This window comes from Tachypleus tridentatus, chromosome 8, assembly GCF_004210375.1.
Source record: "Tachypleus tridentatus isolate NWPU-2018 chromosome 8, ASM421037v1, whole genome shotgun sequence".
Lineage (NCBI taxonomy): Eukaryota > Metazoa > Arthropoda > Merostomata > Xiphosura > Limulidae > Tachypleus > Tachypleus tridentatus.
In genome coordinates, this window is record NC_134832.1 from 27,265,144 (window position 1) to 27,288,056 (window position 22,913).

Sequence of the window (22,913 nt, forward strand, 5' to 3'; positions counted from 1 at the left end):
ATGTGTGATTTAATATGACAAGTAATCTCATGTGTGATTTACTAGATCCGGCAATTTCAGATGTGACTTACAATAAATAGAAATCTAAAGTGTGGCTTACCACAAGCAGTAATCTTAGGTGTGAATTATTAGAACCAGTAATATTATCCGAGACTCACCAAAATCAGTAATTTCAAGTGTGACTTACTAGAACTAGTAATCTCAAGTGTGACTTACCAGACCAGTAATGTCAGGTGTCAATTAGTAGAACCGGTAATATAAGGTGTGATTTAATAGGACAAATAATCTCAAGCGTGATTTACTAGATCAGGTAATTTCAAGTGTGACTTACTAAAGCCGATAATATAAGGTGTGACTCATCAGAAGCAGAAATCTAAAGTGTGGCTCACCACAAGCAGTAATCTTAGGTATAAATTACTAGAACCAGTAATCTCACCCGGGAATTTCAAGAACCACTAATTTCAAGTGTGTCTTAATAGACACATTTGGAAAACACAAACGTTTAGGAATATTTTACTAATTATAACTTTAATCTCCTAATTCAGCCGTTAAAAATAATCGCTGTATGATTTGTAACATTTAATTTGTCTGCTGTGTCCATATTGAGGACTCGAACCTTGATTTTTAGCGTTGTAAATTCGTAAAACTAACTTATTGCATAATAAGCTCAATGCTTAGAAATTAGCCATACCACTTGTTGCGTAAATACTATATCCAGATTCAACTAATCATTATCACTAAATAATCGTATTAAATAAAACATGTTTTGCCTTTCGAAGGACAACTTACCAAACCTATTTCATTCATAGATCATTTACTCGAGTAAGTATGATAGCTGCAAAGTTACCTACATAGGAAAAAAGCAAGCGCGATTTAAATACTCATCCATGAGTATACGTAAGACGTTTCTACAGAACTGGTCGCTTATACTACATCCAGTGAAACTACTGGGCACACAACCTCTTCTGCGGACTTAAAAGTGTTAGTTATGGACCATATATATTTGAAAGCTTTGGTTAAAGTGTTTAGTGGTTTTATTGAAAAGAACCTCACTATCTAAAATATTGATCCAAATTCGATTACTGATTCTTACCCTTTTCCTCACTTCCTTTAAATCTCAACATTCGTTTCACAAATTATTGTACAAAGTATTGTCTTTCAACATTTACTTATTATCGTAATCATTGTTTTGAATTTATTATAAGAATTTTCTGAAGATAGATTGTGTCTATTTTGAAATATGCTATTCTATGGCTGTGCTTATGTCATTAGGCTACGTTTTTGCATTTCATGAATCTTCACGAATATTATATTTTTCATAAATAGAACGAATTATATTTTGGAATAGAATATTCACCTTTGTTACTTTGTTCAAAGCTAACATTTTGGTGAATAATAACGAAACGTCCAGTAGTTCGCTTTGTTACAAGTTATCTTAAACATTGGGCTTAAGAAATAAACTGCAATTTTGAATGAAATTGTTTATTCCAAAAAAAAAAAAACTTTACTAATATTTAATATCACGGTTATCTCTTTCTGTCAAGAAATGTTTGCGTTTATATTTCCGTCCTTCGATGCTTGTCCATATTTTTAAATATAATTAAATACATATAAATTCTTAATGTAAAAATGTTTTATTAAAATGTTTAGACATTTGTTTACATATCATAAACTTTGTTTCTGGAATCATGTTTTCCCTTTTGATTTCATCTACAGGACTCTTGAATAATTTTCTAATTTTAACACGACAAATGTAGAATGCCTTTTCAAAAGTAAGTTTTATAGTATGGTATTGTCCTTCTACTATAATGTTAACCCTTCTTCTATCACATACATTGAGTTTTCTGCCTTAAAAGAATTTCCCATTAACAGATTGTTGTTATCCAGCCAGATAAAGGTGCACGTGTAGTCATTTTGAACAATTTTAATTAAATCCACCTTTAAATTAGGTGTCAACATTTAGTCAACGGATGGAATATTTTTAATTAAAACAAAACGCTTAGTGGGATGATTAAACAGTTGAATAACGTCATAGCGCTCGTGTGAATTAAATTTGAAATCCATATGAAAGCAGATCCTATGGAATAATTCAAAAGTAAAGTATAAAATACCAATATCAAATATAATGGAAGTACGTGCTCAGGTTTGTTTGTTGTTTTAAGTGCGAACCTACATAACGAGCTATCTGTGCTCTGCCCACCACGGGTATGGAAACTCGATTTGTAGCAATACTAAGCCCTTAAATTCACCTGCGAGTCACCGAAAGTCGCGTGCACCAGAAAAAATTGCCAACATACATTTTTCGCTATTTAACCAGAAATTCAAGTAACTGTCGTCACTGAACTTTGGTGAAATACGTCATTCGTTTAAAACACATCAAAGGAATTTCTAAAATGTTGAATATTATACAATCATATTATAGTAACCGAGATAATCATATTACAAGATAAAATTAATTATTTATAATAGATTGTTTAACGTTCGACTCTGAACGTTTATTTGTCTGTGGATAATTACAAATCTACACACTGGAATATCTGTGCTGTGTGTATTTCTATACTGGTAGAAGGTTGTTAAAAGGTAGGTGTGTATATTACTATATCTCATGTTTCACATAAATTACTAAGTGATGCTGAGTATATTTTATTGTTGTGATAATTGACATCATTTAATACTTGTATTATGTACTTAAATGTCTAACGGATTTAATATTGTGTATTAATTTTAATATCTATATTTGTTTCAGTTTAATAAATATTTAGAAATTCAAGTAACTTACATTGTTAAATGTGCATTGCGCCTGCTCACTAAATTTGTAGGAAATTCTCGAGTGTATGAATCAACAATTCATGTTTTACATTGTTGTATTCGAAAACTTCATGGAGCCCTTCGCCTAAAGTTTATAAATCGACGCAGCAAGAGACAGTTTTTAGAATATTGTTGGTTTGCTACAGTTACTATAAACCTCTGAAGATATAACTGTGATAAACGCTTATAAATAGAAAAACTACAGATATTTGACCAAGAACCTTTATAGATTTAGAACATTACAAATCGTTTTTCTTTAGTGAATAAACTTCGAACGGTAGTATTTCTACAAAGAAATTAGATATTTTCTTCAGGAAAAACACACGTGCGAAGAAATTGGTCAGCTTCCCGTCAAGTGAGCGCCTACTGACACGTGTAAACATATAATTAATTCGCTTATCGTGATCGTCGATAAAATTTTGTTCCAGACCAGATATAAGACTTAGTATATAAATCATTATTTGTAATACCCGTTACTGTATATTGTATTGTTGTTTCTGAATAATATATATCGGTGTTAAGAAATAAAACTGTTTGTATCAATCTTGTTGACAAATATCATAAGTGTGATACATATCGGCATTAAATTAACTTGAAAATTAAAATTTCAGGCTATTTCAAATTATAATATGACAAATGCTTTAAGCAACAAACTGAAAAGTTACACTAAATCACAGAAAAAATTAAAACAAACTAGAATAAACATATGGCTCACATAGGAGAAGAAGAAAGGATTATGGAACTGATTTTCATGTTCTGTTACTGTAGTGAAGTTGGTAAGCTCCACCGTTACATTTATGTTATTTACAGCTAAGTTATTTCTTGGATTTTTTATATTTATGATCTTTTTATTCTGCTAGTCGATCACATAGTGTTGGATCTCACCAGAGACGGTGGGATGGGTTTTACTGCCATGAGAAAACGCTGACTCTGCTGCCCACTACACAATTCCACTCTTCCGCCATTATAGAAATTTTTACAGTCACGCCCCATAAAGAAGCTGCCTCCCTGTGTAAAAGCACTGCTGCACTCACATCGACCCTGTTTCTCTCATATTTCTTTAAACAATAAGGTGATGAAAACACTAATATCAAGTTAATGCTTTCTTTTGGTAACTACATATTCAACTCTTAAACATTACAAATGATACTTTTCAACATACACGTAACTTACACCTTGAATACACTTGACTTAGAGAGTAGTTTAGTTTTCTTATATATTACAAAACGTAGTTCTGTATGAAAAAAGTATGACAAGTATCAGTACCTTTGGGGGAGGCAGGTGCAAAATCTGAAGGGTGGCAGCAATGTGTACAATGAGACGGACTGATTTATCACTACAACAATTACCTCATGTAACAAAGTCTATCTACTCACAATTATTCGAGTTGAATTAATAAACGTTTTATTCATATCTTTAATAAAGGCAACAGTTACATAATTCCAAAAATTTTCTTAAAGCTTAACACAGTTCGTGTCTGTAATAAGAAATTTAACTGTCATCTTAAATAAAACCTTTCTACAAGCACAAGTTAACTAATTTTCAAGGGCAAACATTGCTTTTATCAACAAACTTACATATTCTTGCTATTAAAAAAAAAAAGAGTATGAAAGACCCATTGCTTGGTCATTTTTGAATACAGAAAGTACAATGAATACTATACCTAATATGTTAATTTGAATTAATGTTTCAGACAGGAACTGGTAATGTTAATATACTCAACGGTTTAGAGTTTCAGTCAATAAATAACGAGAACATATTCGTTACTACCAGACTGTAGCCAGCGCAATAGCAACAGAATTCTCCTGGCTTTTTATCTCCTCAAACAGTCTCTTGTGTATAAAACAAAAGCTACGTTTATACAAGGAGAGTGTTAAAGAATATGGCATGACAGACAAGGAATATATATCCAGTGCAATTGGAACAACCATTTAGTAAGGCTATATGTATAGTCTTTAATGTTGAACACTTTCTGTTCCTCAATCAGGTTCTATTTCTTTCTTAATCTACCATGCACACATACTGAGTTTAGTGCGTAAACATCCCACTATTCGTTGGTAAAAGAGTAGCCCAAGAGTTGGCGGTGGGCGGTGATGACTAGCTGCCTTCCCTCTAGTCTTACACTGCTAAATTAGGGACGGCTAGCACAGATAGCCCTCGACTAGCTTTGTGCGAAATTCCAAAACAAACAAACAAACAAACACTTGAAGATGAGACAAAGAGTAATTGCGTTTGACAAAAACGGAGTAAAGACATGCAATGGAAACACTGATTCTCATAAAACTTCTTCAATTAATAATTAACAATAGACATTATTGAAGCAAGAAAAACACACCAAATTTCCTGTTCTAGTGGGTGCAAAAATAAAATCTAAATATAAACCTAAAACCTGTATGAATAGTTACGGATAAAAGTTTTGAAGTTCTTTGTAGCACTACATATGTGTAAATAACCAAAAATGTAATATTATTTGATTGCCCAATATTGAACTCTTGAAGATTAAACACTGCGTTTGAGTTAATACTACACGTTTAGTCCAACAGCGACACAAACTATTGGTCTGTCAACGCTTCATATACACACCTAACGTAGTTCAAAATCAGTAATGTCAAACACCAGAAGAGGAATACGAGATCCGATCACTATGGTAGATGATTCACACCAGCGTACTTTCATTATGAAAACATACATACTACATGTATTATAATTATGCACGGTGAAGGAAGATTATTAACCAGTTTAGAAATATTAAAGAATAATATTTATAAGGCGTAGAACAATTAAAGAATAACCAGTTTTCGATATTCTAGCTATGAAGAGGCACAATTGTTGTCAGTAAATAATGCAGTAGTGTCTCTGAGTTTATTTTTATGCAAACAAATAATAGATGACCAGTCATGTGATATGGCATGTAGATGTCTACTGTTGAAGTTTACATTCACAAACGTTTATTTGGCACTATAGATTCTGCAGCCGAATTAGAAGACGTTTGTTAATTAGAATCACTTCGGACATTAATGCAAGTCGCCATATTGCGTGTATGGAAAGAGTTACTAAATGGTAATATGACCCACTACTCCTCAGTTCTGCTTCCAATTCATCAACAATGTTGAGTCTGAGTTACGTAGATAGAAGAATCTTCCCAAAATATCACATGGTTGAAAAATTGGATTAAATCCGGTGAGAATGATGATTAGTTAGCTTGCTTGAAACCTTTTAATTCGACAAAGTTGCTAACTGTTTGAACACTATAGGAACGCGTGTTATCAACTAATTATCGTTCACATGGTAATACTACTGATTAACAGCATATCGATGGCACCTCTGCCATATTCGTGTATTTTTTTTCTGTGCAAATAGAATTGGATCTAGTTTTCATTCAGGGCTCGAGTTTTAAAAATTAACAAGTGGAACGGTTGGAATTAATATCCAATTTGCGAACAGCAATTCTATACTGCACAAATCTGCCTAACAAGTTAACAACTGGAACAGCGTTCTGTCTCAACTCAAACACTGTCCTTTGCACTCTTCAAAGATGTAAAGTTCTTTATTAGCTATGGTATAAAACATACTTCATTTGTGAACAAGATATCCATTACAAGTTATCTGAATCAATTCACATGTTCCCCACGTCATCGACAAGAAACCGTTTTATGACGATTGGATAGAGGAACATCCACCACTGGCTATCCGTTAACCTGGTGAAGCCTGATTATGATAGCTTCTATACTGACTTGTTATATTCTCTACTGAGCTGCTGGTTCATTTAGAAAGTCTAGATCTCCGGGTTGCATGAAATAAACATTATTAAATAATGATTATAAACAGCATAATAAACGTTAAAAACCGACTGTCTTGCTGACAATCATATATATATATATACACATATATTTTCTATATCTCTAACCAATTGAATAATATTATGAAGGCGAGTCCACATTTTATAAGATTTGTATTATTTGTCTATTTCTTTGTTGGATTTTTTTATTTAAGCGTCACACTGTTATAACGTGCCCACATTTAGATAGGGTTTAATGTGATTTTTTAAAATACAATTTCCTAACGCAAGTATGCAAACCAAAGAACCTCATCTCAACAATTCGGCACAGTAACCAGTGGGTAGTGCTCGGTCTGTTACTGTGTTTAACTGGATTATACAGACCTACCGTTTTCATATCATGTAAATGTTAAGATCGTAGTGTTTCACTATCAGTTGAGATATCACTACATAATTTGCTGTTGTTCAAAGTGCAAACTGAGGGAACACTTCAATAAAACCTGCATATCAGAACACAAAACCAGTTATCCCACAAAGAAGTTACTGTGAAGTGATTTATGTGTGCCTTTGTATTGCTTTAATGTAGAAAACTTCAGTTGTTCGTTAATAAATGTAAGCAGGAAATATATAACATTTTTATACAGTGATAACTGTCTTCATTTACATCACCAACAACACTTTTTTCAATTATCATATAACATTTTAACTGCATCTCCAACAAATCCTTTTAGTTATTAAGGTAATTTTACAAATCGCCATCTTTAATAGTGAGATACAAAACTAGCCTCAACAACAGCTAATTTCAGTTATAAAATCCAAAGTTAACGTCAACAATAACAATCTTTAATGGTGAGATACAAAATTAACCTCACTAACATATGGCTTCAGTTATCATAAAATAGTTAACCATCGTAAGTGCAATCTTCAGTTATAAGATACAATGCTAACCTGGTCACTAGCAGTTTTCAGACATCATTATTAAGTTCACTAACTGTTATTGGTTATAAAGTTAACTTTACCCACAGAAACTTTCAAATATCACATTTAATGTTATAAAAGCAATCTTCAACTATCGATATAATATTGAATTCGCTTACAAGTAGACATCTTTAGTTATCAAACGTAAGATTAACCCTCCCCACGACTGTACTTTGATATCACTAATATTAACTTTATCACTAACAGCTATGGCTCTGCTGCATTATTATGTCAACAGTCAATCTCTTGTCTACAGTGACCAAACTACCCTACAAGAAGGATCCTATTTTATCCACCAAAATGTGTTTAAAGCACTCTGTTGAGGTCCTTACACAATGAACTTTGAATAAATACACTTGAGTCCTATTTTAGAAATATATATATAGGTTTAAATGGTAGAGATACGTATAACAAAGATTAATTTTTCAATGTTTGTCAACAACTTTTATTTAAAGCCGGTGAACCGTTTTACATAAATAAAACCAATAAATTATAACGGTCTTAATTTGATACAGAGAAAAAGAAATAATGTTTACAGTTAAGTGCTGTAATATATGTTATTATTCGTTCGGTCTCTGGGTTTTTCTACTTCAGTGCAGCAATCACAAGATGGTCTCAACAAATTTTAAAGTAAAAAATAATTTTAGCTCACCTTATTAATCGAATTAGTGTACCATAAGCGAGTACTGATAAATGATAAACTTGCATTAGAAAAATGGCTCTTTATGTCGCTTATAGACCCTTTTTAAAAGAACGAAATTGTTACTTTTTTAACATAATAATTTTACACAATTTAATCCAAACTTTGCAAACAGTCAGGTTTGTACATGTATGTATAAGAGTTGTCAATAGTGGACCAACAAAAACTATAAGGTTGCACTTTGTTTTATTTTTTTATTACTGGCCTTTTTCTCCACATTTATTACCTATAAAGTATGTTATCATTAGATGTTTGATATGCCTCCAATTTAAATAATTACATTTTGCGTCGCTGAATTCATGTAATTAACGATTATATCCTTATAAGCTTTAACTTGTCTGCTGTCTACATTATTACATTAACTGTTCACATAATAAATAGATTTTATTTAGACAAGTAAGAAGTTTCATTTGTGTATAACAGAAATAAATAAACTCTGATATTATTATGGTAATTTTCCTATCTAAGCAGTTTAACGAACTAGTTAGCGTGAAATAACACATATTTAAGCTTTTGTATCTAACAGTGGATATATATGATATTTTATTAACAAACAAAACAAAACTCCCATGTTTTGCTTTCAGCAGAAGGAGGCAGTTATCACCAAACTGTATAAAACTATTCTGCAGAGAAAATATAAACCTAGTTTTACCCGAACGATTTCATTTCTTGAATCTAATAATTGTTCCTCTTCTCCTATGAAGGCCAGTAAAGTTAAATAATATAAATTATATTATAATGAATGAGAAACTTTAACTAACGGTTTTTCTGCTAAACACGTAAAAATACTATTCTTATTAGTTTTTACATTTGTAAATCAGGAACACGGTTATGTTCTCTATAAGGAACGTATACATTAGATAAATAGAGTTTAGATATTCCAATAAATTATTTTACAGTTACATTGTACTTTTCACAACATGAAACATATTATTGTTTGGAGCTTTTAAAAATGTTGAAGTGAATGTTTTTCACATCAATTTCTATTTATAATGGTAAAAATGATTCGACTTTACAGGCTAAATGCACTCTAAATTTTTAATACGGCATCAAAGACTGGTTTCTATAACTTAAATCAAAAGTTTCTTCCATTGATATGAAGAACGCCTACTGAATTACCCAACTAGCATCTATTAGTGTTTGAATATACACCGAGTGGTGCTTTCTACTTAAGTCCATTTTTAAAGCTGACTGATGCAGCAGCCATTAAATCTTCATTTCTGATCGACAGTCTATCTCCCTGGAGCGGAGCGCCCTCTACACTCGCCACTGACTCTTCGGGAGTTTTTGATATTTCGGTAAACTCGTGGTCGTAATCGTGATGTTGTTGTTTATGTTTGTGAAAAGCCTGTAATGAAAACCTTCTGTGTGTTACTTTTCGCCCTCCACGTCTTTTGGAAATGTGTGGATTGTCCTTCCTCATGGTCTTGTTACGGAGAACTTGAAGTTGAGTATAAACACGACGAAGCTCAGCCTTGTAGATAAACAATATATATGTTACTATCGGCGAGTTCCCTCTAACGTTGAATTAAAAAAAAGAAATATGTAAAACTTATACATTTAATTACTAAAAATCATTGGTGCTTAGTTACTTTCTGAAAAAATAGCATGAGACACTATTAATCATAACTAATATAAATACTTCTCAAATTCACAATACGACTGAAAAATAACAAACTAGAAGAAATTTGGGAACCAAAAGGGGGAAAAATTTCAAAGTGAAAAATGAAAATTAAACATGTTACACTTGTTTCTTAGTGCAAAACAGTTTATCTTACATGGTCACTCTTTTTAACATAAACAAAATATTGAAATAATGAATATCTTCTTAAATTAACTTTTCTAACACTTGTAGATTTGACCTCACCTCTTGATTATTATGCTCTTTAGCAACCTGAACGTATAATAAATGTACTCACCCCAGCAATTTAACAGTGTAAGACTAGAGGGAAGGCAGCTAGTCATCATCACCCACCGTCAACTCTTAAGCTATTCGTTTACCAACAAATAGTGGGATTTACTGTACATTACAATGTTCCTTTAGCTGAAGGGAGAGAACATGTTTGGTGCGACAGCGATTCCAGCCCGCGACTCGAGCGCCCCTAGCCACACGATGGTTAAAATAAAAAGTATTTTTAGCAATTATCTGTTGTATAAAAGTAGATTTTTCTAGCTTTAGTGTTCAAGAACGTTCTAAATATTGATGCTATAAAAACATGAATCAAACTTCTAATGCCCCACTCAGTTCTTAGGCCTCTATTTTCTAAACGTTAGAAGTTTTTCTTGTTCATATGGAAATATGTAACAGAATGCTTAAGGTTTTAGAGTGGTATTATATACAACAAAATTCTGTTTCGTTTTTATGAATTTCGCGCAAAGCTACAAGAGGGTTATCAACTAGTTGTCCCTAATTTAGCAGTGTAAGGCTAGAGATAAGGCAGTTAGTCTTCACCACCCACCGCCAATTCTTGGGCTACTCTTTTACCAACGAATAGTGGGATTGACTGTCACATTATAACGCCCCATGGCTGAAAGGATGAGTACGTTTGGTGCGACGGGGATTCGAACGCCTTAACCCACCTGGCCATGCCGGGCTCTAAAAATCAACAAATGCCACACCTCTAATTGGCCCTACACATAGGCGAAGTTACAGCTTCTGCAAAATAGTTTTAAACCTATTTCACCTGGCCTGGACTAGACAGTAAATAAGTCTATACAACTTTTTATTACATATTATAATCCGCTCGTCTTTAGTAGTAGAAACATTGATTTAAGTCTAATAATTTTTCCTCTGTTTAAACTATCTTAGCTAGGCTTACTGTAACATCTTCGGGATCCATGTCGGATAGATTGATATCAGCAAGGTCCAGCTCGCAATTAGACATGATTGCTTCGTGCAGCTTCATGGCTTCCGGAAGGTGATCGTGGACGTCAAAGGACGAAAAGTGTCGAGTGTGTGGCCGTGCACTGGGATCCGGAGGCCGGTAGTGGTACCACAACTAAAAAGAGTTCAGTTTTTTACATGACATTTTGAAATTAACCCTTGCCACATGAAACAAAGACCATTACATAAAACACGATTAAATAAAATAAAACATGCTGTCACACAAAACTACAAAGTGGAAATAAATTATAAACGAAAGGTAATTAACCAAACATCCTTGTCTATTACGAGACAGATGTGTCAACGCGGTATAATTGCCACTCAGTTTGAGTTATCCGATACTGTATTCTTATGATCACTTTAAATGTTCTTCTTTTTAAAAAAACAACAAAATAAACTAACAAAAATCGCTCATTAATGGCACAGCGGTATGTCTGCGAACTTACAGTGCTCGAAAGCGGGTTATGAAACCCGTAGTGTAGCTTTGTTCTTATCAATAAAGTAGCAAATCTTTTCCTTTTTAAACAAGTAGCAACTTACTAGCCAAGATACAATACATGTAACCAAGCGGAAATCTTGTAAAAGTACCATAAGCGTATTGTAACATAATAATAAGGCATTGACTTTAACGTTTAACGTTTTTTTTCTTTCCTTAGTTTTTATTGTTAATATTTTTACCATATTCAGGTGCTTTGAGTCAATAAAATATGCATCAATGACAATTGCTAAAAAGATCTTCAAAAGAAACCAGTACGCTCGCTTTTGTGCTGAAAATATGAATTCCATACCAAAAAAACAACCTACCACTTATTAGGTAATTGTTATGTTAGAATGCCACATACACAGGTAAACAATAACCAGAAATCAAGAAGTCTTTATATACATAACAGATGTTTCAAAACGTAACTGTGTTTCTATAACTGTTTACAGAAAGCTTTAAATTCTTTGTTTGTTTGTTTGTTTTGGAATTTCGCACAAAGCTACTCGAGGGCTATCTGTGCTAGCCGTCCCTAATTTAGCAGTGTAAAACTAGAGGGAAGGCAGCTAGTCATCACCACCCACCGCCAACTCTTGGGCTACTCTTTTACCAACGAATAGTGGGATTGACCGTCACATTATACACCCCCACGGCTGGGAGGGCGAGCATGTTTAGCGCGACGCGGGCGCCAACCCGCGACCCTCGGATTACGAGTCGCACGCCTTACGCGCTTGGCGCTTTAAATTCAACCAACATAATAACTTTCTTTGTTTCAGAACATTCCACTTCACTAGAGTTATACCTACAAAGCCATCCCTAATTTTGGACTGATAAATTGAAGGGAACACAGGTAACCAACAGAACCTATAATTAAATCTTGGGCTACTTTAATCTAATAGTGTGATTAAACAGTCATTCTTATAAGTTATCTATGAACTGAGAGCGTGAATTGCATTGCGGCAACGGATCACTAACCATTTGGCCACGCCTAACCCTCACATAATAGCATGATATATACGGCATTTAACGACAAGAACAAACAAAGATTTCTGTTAAATATAATTAAATGAGTTATATACAACAGTTTTAAAATGACTTGACTACACATGCCTGTGAATTTGTTTCGTTTTAATGACGGATTTTCCATAATTCAGATACACAGATTTCGAAAACAATACTCTTTTTTTTTGTCACGTAATAATTTTTTACAAATCAGGAAGAAAAAAATGGTACTTAGATCAAATTATTATTTCGTTTACCATAATGAACATCTTTGATTATTATGTTTGTTACCAAAAACACACACCACAAACAAACATGTCAAACGAATATGTGAAATCTACGTCTTTTGATTTCAAAACTACGTGCTGTGGTATCTCTTTTATATATTGAATATAGTTTCCATGATAAGCATCATGCTGAAATTCCATTCTCTCTTATATCTCCTCTCCAACTCCATGGTGTCTTGATGAAACCTTTTCTCTTGTCCTTCGCTGGTAGCACCGAGATTTTAAAGCAAATAGTCAATACGTGAGTGTAAGAAGTGAACTTTCAAGTTCGTTTTATGACCTTACTCTTTGAATTTATTGAACATGTTATTGACAAAACTTATGTAATTTGGATCCTTGTTGTTTTCTAAAAAAATTTCAATAAGATCTATGTTTTAACTTTTCTCATTGTACTTCCGAACTCAATTACCTACTCTGAAGTCCAAAAGTAAATCACTCAAAGAAAATAGCTGGGAATTGCCCATAAAAATAATTGAAAAAGTCGCAATCTTTGTCTAAGTCTTTTACAAAGTGCGTTATCAAATCTAGCTTTAGATGAAGTGGAATTAATAGGGATTTTTTTGTGTCAACCAAACTTTCACATCTAATGTTTTTCCATCCTTGTATCAGGCTGACTCTGTGAGGCCATTGCTTCTTTATACAGTGATTATTTGGCACTCTGCAACAAAATAACAAATCAAATTCTTTGTTTTGACCTTATCGAAAAGAAGTTCGAAATTTTTGTAAGTCTTCTTCAAGTTAATCAAATAACGTTTTTTACACTTCCTTTGAAGGAATCAAGTAACAATCGCCACTCGCCTGGTTCAAATATTGCAGTTCCTAGCACTGGTATTAATTCAGCAATATTGTTAAAATAAACAAGTTAATATTATTTCTTTTTCTCACGATTTCTATACCAGTAAAATGGTGTCCCTGGAGAAAGTAAGTTCTTAGCCCAAAGTTTGGACCCACAAATCCCCGTAGAATCCTTTGGAAGGTCCAAACTTCTTACTAAATCATTAAGTTCACTCCATATGACAAATTGGGGTTCACCAAACGTTCCAGAAAGAAAACATTCCTTATCATAATTTGTATTAATATCAGATGCAGAACCAAATTAAACTCTATAATGAGTCTCCGGTGGAGTTGATACAGATACATCAGGTCCATGAGCAACGGGCCTTATAGAAGATTGAAGGTTTATGTAAGAAATTTCCTTTTTGTTATGAGTGTTATAGCCTTGCACGACACATGACCAAATATAGCAGTCATCTTGTTGTTTCTAGGCTCACGTCAGACAACCGGAACTCCAAAAAGCAAAGAAATTTTCTAATTTTTAGTCCACTGTCTCAACTTTTAGACTTGAACGTTGTAAATTTTGTGCAGAGCCAATGATTTGTCTTGGTCCCCATGTTTCATCCAAAAATGTATGTAATGTGCTTTTTTTGACGAATTTTGAAACGATTTGCCTTTGTTTCTTTACCACAAATATAGCAGAATATGTTTGGGTCATTTACACAACCCCTTGTTGCCGCAACAGTAAATAAATGACATAAAAAAGAAAAAATAATGTTAAAGTACATGCATAAACAAATGTTGCCCAGAAAAGACACGTCACATGGATTGTTAATCTTTTATATACTAGTGGTGTGGCTTTTGTGAGTTCTAGAACGATCGATAAGTCTTTTACGATTGGTCTAGAGAAATCTATAGCCAGCGGTTGCCAACATTTTAAGTATGACAAAATGGGATCCGATTTCAGTGAAATGTATGAAAGTACATACGATGTTTTGTGAAAAATATGTGCGTAATGGAGAAAATGGATATCATTTTCGGTTTCAACGTACTAGAATTACTACGGAACATGTAAATATTTCAAGACAATAAACCCATTGCAGGCTTGTGAATTACTGATGAGATACATATAAAATAACATACACATATATATATTCAAAGTACCTTTAACCTACGCAAAACTATTCATATGTAGTAAAATAGGTAGGATAATAGTGAAAACAGAGATAAGTCATCAAATTACCTATTTATTTACATGTCGCTCACTACAGGTAGCCCTCACCTTACCGATTTGTTATATGCCACTCATTACTAGTACACCACACTTTGTAGAGCTGTTTTCATAACAGTTTTTGAATCATACATCATGAGGTTCAATTGTTGTGAATCGCAACTGTTATATTATAGAGCCATGCTACTCGAACATTCTAGGTTTATCTCTTTTTTTTTGTATGTTATTATATCATACAATTCCATATGTATGGAAAGTTCTAGACCTCTGTCGGGCTACAAACATGCGTTCAAAATGTAGTTAGTAAGCTGGTTAGATAGAATTTGGTTTGTTTTGAATTTCACGTAAAGCGACATGAGGATTATCTGCGCTAACCGTCCTTAATTTAGCAGTGTAAGACCAGAGAAAATGTAACTAGTCATCACCATCCACCGCCACCTCCTGGGCTACTCTTTTAGCAACAAATAGTGGGATTTACTGCACATTATAAGGCCCCCAGGGTTGAAAGGGCGAACATGTCTGGTGCAACGAGGATTCGAACCCGCGACCCTCGGATAACAAGTCGAGGGGCTTAACAACCTGGCTATGCCGGGCTTGTTAGATAGAGATAGATCTTGGCTAAGTGAGTGTGACTTTAACCTTAAACAGTGTGTAGTGGCTATTATATTATATCCACCAACAGGCTTCAAGTTGAACAAAATACATTTTGCCTAAGGAGTGAATATTTGCTGTAAAATTAATTCCCTCCGCTAGTACAGCGGTGTGTCTACGGATTTACAACGCTAAAATCAAGGGTTTGATTCCCTCTCGGTGGGCTCAGCAGGTAGCCCGCTTTGGCTTTGCTATAAGAAAAGCACACACTGTAAAATTATTATCGATCAGATGGAAACAAAGTTTGATAATAGATATTAAAAACACGGTAATACGAAAACCATTTTTAGAATACAATTAAATTCCATCATCAACAATATTTCCATGAAGGTTTGAGCGCTCACACTTTTTTTATATATAACCACTGATGATGGAAGTTATATTTTCTACAATAAACCTATAGTCATTGGCCATGGTTTCAAACCTGAACAAGAATATACATTTTCTACAATAAACTTTATAGTCGACGAACAGGAGTTTTTCTTGAGGTAATTTATAACTTTTTTTATATTCTTTCACGAAATGGATTATTCAACATTAAATAGGGTTTAAAAAACGCTTGTTTAATCTTTGTCTTTAGAGACTGTTGTTTTCTTGTAAACTCTAAACAGCATTTATCCTATACAGCTCTAAAACATGAAAATTATTGATAGCTTTGTTTAAAAAAAATAAAAAGCACAGAAATAGAACATCTTTCCCAAATAAAATTGGGTTGGTTTGATTTTGAATTTCGCGTAAAACTACACGAGGGCTATATATTCCCAAACCGTCCCTAAGTTAATAGTGTAAGACTAGAAGGAAGGCAGCTGGTCATCACCACCCACCGCCAACTCTTGAGCTATTCTTTTACCAACGAATAGTGGGACTAACCGTCACATCATAACGTTCCCACGGCTGAAAGGGCGAGCATATTTGGTGTGACGGGGATTCGAACCCGTGACTCTCAGATTACGAATTGAGTGCCTTAACCACCTGGCCACACCGGGCCAATAAAAGTGGACAAAATCTCGAGACAACATAAAATTGCAGAACGAAATTTGGTTGGAACTGCCCACAAAAGTCTTTCTTTAGAACGTTTAACCGCAGTTGCTTTATGCGGCTCGCGTCTTCTCCACGTTTGGCATTAGAAATCAACTTTCAAATAAAAAAATAATTACTAAATGATTTACTCGCGATTCGTAGTTTGTGTTATGCATTACACACTTTAGTAATGTACAGTAATAGAAAGTAATTAGTAGGGCTACGTATCTCATCATGGTAGTCGATACTACACGGATCTAAATATTGATGCTGTGATACGACAGTCATCTAGATACACAAGTTGTACAAACTGTTTGTTACAAAGTTTGGCAGGCTTGTCTATAATTTATACTAACATTGTCTTATTTAAGTACTTTACACTTCACAGTACTTTTTCAAATTCTTAGGTTTGATCAACTAAACGGCAAATAACAAGATAAAATACCATTAACAAGTTAATGTTCTTTTTGTTGTTGTTAATTTGCTATGTTACTTTACATGTAATGTTTTTGATAAAAAAATTCTGTATAAAAATGTTCTGACTTTTTCTAAAAGAAAAAAACTTATAATGTTCACTGAAAGCTTACCAAATTTCGTGAAGATATATAAATCGTATCGTATCTGCCCATGTATAGATATAATGGTAACATAGCTTCAAAACACCAGTATCGTATGATGTCGCAGTATCGCCACACTTTTAGTAATTGGTACTTTTCTAATATTCCACGCTGTAAATCAACAATTGACTAATAACTATATTTCCAAATGAGAAAGTTAAGACCAATATATTATTACATAACAGGACTAATTCGTAAAATATGATTTGTTTTTCAGAAGTCACCTCTTCACTTTTACAATATTGGTTATGTTATGAGCGCTAATCATGTGTGTGTGTGTTATAACTTGGATTCATAGGATTTGGTCTCTCGGTATCACCTACCTTCTCATCGGTAGCTCAGCTTTAAGGGATTATAATGTTAAAAACTGAGTTTCGACAATCACGATGTGAAGATCATTGTGTATCGTTTTGCTTAATAACAAACACACAGCATCTATCTAAAGATTGTTTCATAGCTTTCAAAGCTTCCCAATTAATTCCCAGGTTCAGTTCATGGAAAAGATAATAAGAATTTAGCTTGCGCAAAGTACTACGCAAATCTACGCTAATCTACGCAAAGTACTTTGAATTAAGATTGCTGTATAAAATAACATTCGCCCCAGTTTATAATCATTAGAGTATTTGATAAAACTGATTTTTAGCTTGCAACGTGACTTTCGGTTTCTGTAAATTCAAAGTTGTAAATGACCTGACAAAAACAAACTAAACACATGCAATTGTTTGTAATGGGAAGTCTTGTAAAAATAGACAAGCAAACAAAAATTTAATTGTTTGGAGTTCTGATCTCAGTTAATACACTGGCAGACCAGTGGTCAGCTGCCATGCGATAGTTTTTGGAATGTTTTTTGTTTGTACGATGGGATAAATCGAATGTCGTTGATGGAGTTGGTAGGCTGGGACATTGTCTGACAAGCTTCACGGTTGTCTTTTCGCTTGATCGGTCACCAGTGACCAATGTCCAGGTTTTTTCCCTAATGGAATACTTATTTTCTTTCGACTGCTATTTCTGATAATCTCTACTCGATGGATATGCACTTCTGATATGAGTGTATATCAGGCACTTTTCACCAATTTTAATGATATAGAAACTTTTGAAATTTTGTGTAGCTTATTTCTATGCTATTTTTGGAATGAAAACACTTGGCTTAAGAATTTCTTGGTATTGGTGAGGCTTCCTCTCTTTGTCTCTCCATTTTTTTCAGTCAATCCCCTTCTCTCCCCTCCTCCTCTCATCTGAAAACAGAAATGTAATGAGGACCTTCCGTTGGAGACCTAAAACTCCCTTTATAAAACAGTGTTATTTGTTGTTGCTTATATTATCTGAGATAGTGTTACTTAGTGGTGTAAAAGATTTACCATATTTAATTTGTAATCCTACGGATTTACAAGGCTAAAATCAGGGTTCGATTCCCCTTGGTGTTTCCGAACAGATAGCCCGATGTGGCTATGCTATGACAAAAACACACACACATTTATTTTAATTTCTATGCTTATTTCAAGCCAGTTTTCTTTTTTTGCATATGACATATATTATCGACTAGATATTGCGCAAGTCCCGCATATTCTCCAAATTTGTAGATCATTTTATGCGTAAAATCAACAATGTACTAGGCGTGTATTTAATACTAGTGACTGACAATACTGTTGCAAGCGAACTTTCATGAAGGTTCTAGAGTTTCGCGTGATTGATATATAAAAAATGACAAGCCGAGAGATATAGGATTTGTATTTTTGGACAGCTACAGTCAGAATGCTATAGGTCTAAGAGCTACAATGTTTATCAACGCCCGGTAATAACCGGGAAAACTATAGAATTTGATCAGGAACGTATAGACTTTGAACACTATAAACCGTTAAACTTCAGTGAATAACTTCGAGCATTAATATTTTTACGAGAACGTTAAATATTGTCATCTGTAAGAAGTGAACTTGTAAGCAATGCGAGTCCAATCAAGCGAGGTGTGACAATATCGACTTAGAATTAATTTGCTCGTTATGGACCTAGATAATCGATAAAATGTTCAGTTCTAGACCGTATGTAATATTCAATATTGTTTGTAGATTTGTAAAACTGTTATATATATAAACCGTCATTTGTAATAACTATTAGAAATAACCGTTATTATAAATTGTATTGTTTTTATATTTGTATATTAAATTAAATTTTTGTTGAAAAAGAAATTGTGTTTCAAACTTGTCGGCAAATAACATAAATTTGATACATGTTAACATTTTATTAACTTCCAGATTCAAATTCAAAGTTTCAGTTAACATACATAGCATAATAAATCAGAGACTCGTCCGAAATATATTATAATACGTAACATAATAAACTGTAGGCTCGGATCTAATTCAAAGACAAAATTTGAAATAAATTAAAATTCGTATCATATTACAATTTACATTTATCAGTGCCAACAAGAGTTGATTACGTCTGATTGTCAAAATTTTCTTGAATCATACTCTCTCGAACAATTAGAAAAATTGAATAAAGGTGAATTGCTTGAAACTGTCACAATTTTACAACTAGAGGTTAAAAAATGAATAAGAAAAATAAACTTCAATATTAGTCGATGATGATTTATTGTCTGGGGAAGCATAAGGGAAATACTTTAGTGTCTCCACTAGCCAACCAGAGTTGGGATTAAGTTAGAAATCTAGTTAAAACTCAAAGAAATTGAGCTTCAACAAGCTTGAACTCAGTCTATATATTAAGGTATCACCATTTAGTGAAAATGATGTTGATAAATATATCCAACATTTTAAGAAAGTTCCTCAAACACTAAATGGTCTACCGAAAAATAGTTATTGTTATTATTACAGAGTGTTTTGACTGGTAAAGCTCAAGAAGCTTATACTGCTCTGTCTCAAGAAAATTGTACTAGTTATGTTGAGGTTAGAGCAGCTATCCTCAAAGTATACTAGTTAGTACCGGAGGCTTATCGCTAAAGGTTTCGAGGTTATCACAAGCAAAATAGCCAAACGTATATGGAATTCGCTCACCAAAAAAGAAGTTTATTTTGATCGCTGGTGTAACTCTATGCATACTGACAATAGTTGAGACAAAATATGACAGTTATGTTTAATTGAGGAATTTAAATGCTGTGCAAGTGACAATCTAAACAATTATTTGGATGAAAAGAAAGTTGAAACATTACAGGAAGCAGCGGCTTTTTCCAATGATTACACTTTAGCTTATAAAACCAATTATCATAAAAAGAAATTATTGCCATGTCAGCAACAACGTGTACCTGTCCTATCCACTAAAGTTGAGGATTCTTAGAGGAAATCCAGCTTCTACGGCTCAAAATTTTCAGTCGGTCACAATAAAGTTTTATTTAAACTATCAAAGCCTGTCTGTTATTTTTGTAAAAATCCTGGTCTTGTAATGTCCGATTGTTGGAGGTTGAAAAAGTGAAGGAGGCGAAACCCAGTGTGTTTGTTTCCACATATGAACGTGTTTCACCAAATCACTCAACGTTGTTGATTTAGCCACTGAAGAAAAGGCTGATGAAGTTAGAGAGGTATGTAGACATTCTGTGTCTTTTGGTTCTGTTTCTATGACAAATGACACTGTTAATTCCATGTTCATACATATTTTATATAATACTAATGAGATCCAATCACTGTTGTTAGAAGGTGTATTGCCTTTAGATTCAAGTTCTGCCATTGGTGAATTTGTTATTGTTCAGTGTACTGAAGGTGGATTTGTGAATGTTCTTGTTCATAACATTTAACATCAGACCTAGTTTCGGGTCTAGTTGTGGTGGAAGTAAAACAATGGTGTATCCTTATGTTGAGAAACGATTTGGCTGGGGGAAAGGTTGTTGTCGAACCCAAGATCGTTAGTGAGCCAATCACTATTTCATCTAAGGATGATGTTGTTGTTATCGAGAAAAATCCAGACGTGTTTCCCTTGTGTTTCTGTAACTCGAGCTTAAACTAAGAAATTAATCCAAAGTCAAATGGCAGAGATATGTTCAAAAGATGATATTATTGATTTGTTTCAGACATTTTTTAGATTTTACAGGGATCTTGTGAATGATTGCCGTAGTGACAATTTATTGGTGTGTGACGAGAAAAAAATATCCCATAATTTTGTTACATGTTTTGTTGATACCTATGTTACCCCCTTTTGAAAGTCCATGGCCAACTTTTACTATCTCAGAACGTTCATCTGCTGAAGTTTTGTTTGCAAGAAGCAAACTGATTGCTGATCAAAAAGAGGATCTGCAGATCCCAGCACTATTTAAATATGAATTCTCAAAAGATGAACTGGAGAAAGTTCAAAATGGTTACTTTTTTAAAATGATGTGCTCATGAAAATACTGAGACCACCAAATGTGCCAGTTTCAGAGGACTGGGCTATAGTTTATCAAATTGTCGTTCTCAAAGTATAAAGTTCTGAGATATTTTTCTCGTCAAAAATTAATTAATCGGGAAATCTAACCAGAAAATTCCCATTTCTCCTTTGAAACCTATTCCAGCTTTCAAAGAACTCTTCAGCTGCGTGATTATTGACTGTATTGAACCTTTACTAAAAACTTTATCAGGGAGCCAGTATCTGTTGATTATCATGTGTGCATCCACTCGATTCCTCGAAGTTATACGCTTAAGAAAAATGGCATTAAAAATGTTTAAGGTTTTAATCCATTTATTTACTTTTGTTGGCTTGCCCAGAGAAATGTAATCTGATCAGGGAATATATTTAAGTCTGTGTTGTTTCAATAGGTTGTTTAACAGCTTGATACTAAACATATTAAATCTAGTGCGTACCATCTCAAATCACAAGCTGCTCTTGAGAAATTCCATTTTACCTTGAAAACAATTATTCGGATTTATTGCCTCGATAATGAGAAGGATTGAGATGAAGAAGTTAATTTATTATTATTTGCTGTTCGTGAGTCAGTTCAGCCTAGCCCATTCAAATTGGTGTTTGGTCATTAAGTGCAGGGTCCTCTGAAGTTTCTGTACAGTGGTTAGAAGATGACCCGAAAGAAATGCACTTACTGGATTATGTTTCGAAGTTTTGGTCCAGGTTGTTAAGTGCTTGTGTCTTGAAGTCATCCTAAGCTAGAATGAATAACATTTATGATTACAAAGCTGAAGAGCGTATGTTCCATCCCGGTGACATGGTCTTTAGTATTGTTACAAACTGTGGACCACCCACTAAAAACTGGGTACCATGGTCCATATGAGGTTATTTGGAAAATCAATGAGACAGACTATGTTGTAGAAACATATCAATTTTTTAAAGCTCCATCACATCTGAGATGTATGTGAAAATATTTTAGCTCTTGAGTGTTTTCCTAATATTGATGACAGTCTATTTGACTCAGACGCCCATAAGTTTGAAAATATTAGAGATGAATGCAACATCAATCTGAATAATTGCGTCCATTCTGGCCAATCTTGATGCCAAACTCAATCACTTGCTTCCTGAAAAGAAAAATCAACTTTCTATTTTACTGATAGAATATGAGTGTATATTTTAGGATGTTCCTAATCAAACCAACATTGCTGTTCATGAGGTTCTTGTAGGTGATGCTCCTCCTGTGAAACTACATTTTATTATATGAATCCAATCACGGCTTAGAAAATGGGTAAAATATATCCTATATACTACAAAATGGAATTATAGAGCCTAGTAAAAGTGATTGGTCTTCACCTTGTGTACTGATTCCTAAATATCATCATTCAGTT

At 33.6% G+C, this 22,913-nt stretch overlaps 1 protein-coding gene across 1 annotated transcript in view; it reads right to left on the reverse strand.

The window, feature by feature from the left end:
- Positions 1-4,011: 4,011 nt before the first annotated feature.
- LOC143222033 (metabotropic glycine receptor-like) overlaps positions 4,012-22,913 on the reverse strand; it is a 206,039-nt gene continuing 187,137 nt past the window's right edge. Inside the window, exons 10-11 of the mRNA XM_076447861.1 lie at positions 11,084-11,263; positions 4,012-9,738 (exon numbers count right to left, since the gene is read on the reverse strand). Of these exons, the coding sequence (XP_076303976.1) occupies positions 9,430-9,738; positions 11,084-11,263 (489 nt within the window). The 3' untranslated portion in view covers positions 4,012-9,429. The remainder of the gene's footprint in view (positions 9,739-11,083; positions 11,264-22,913) is intronic.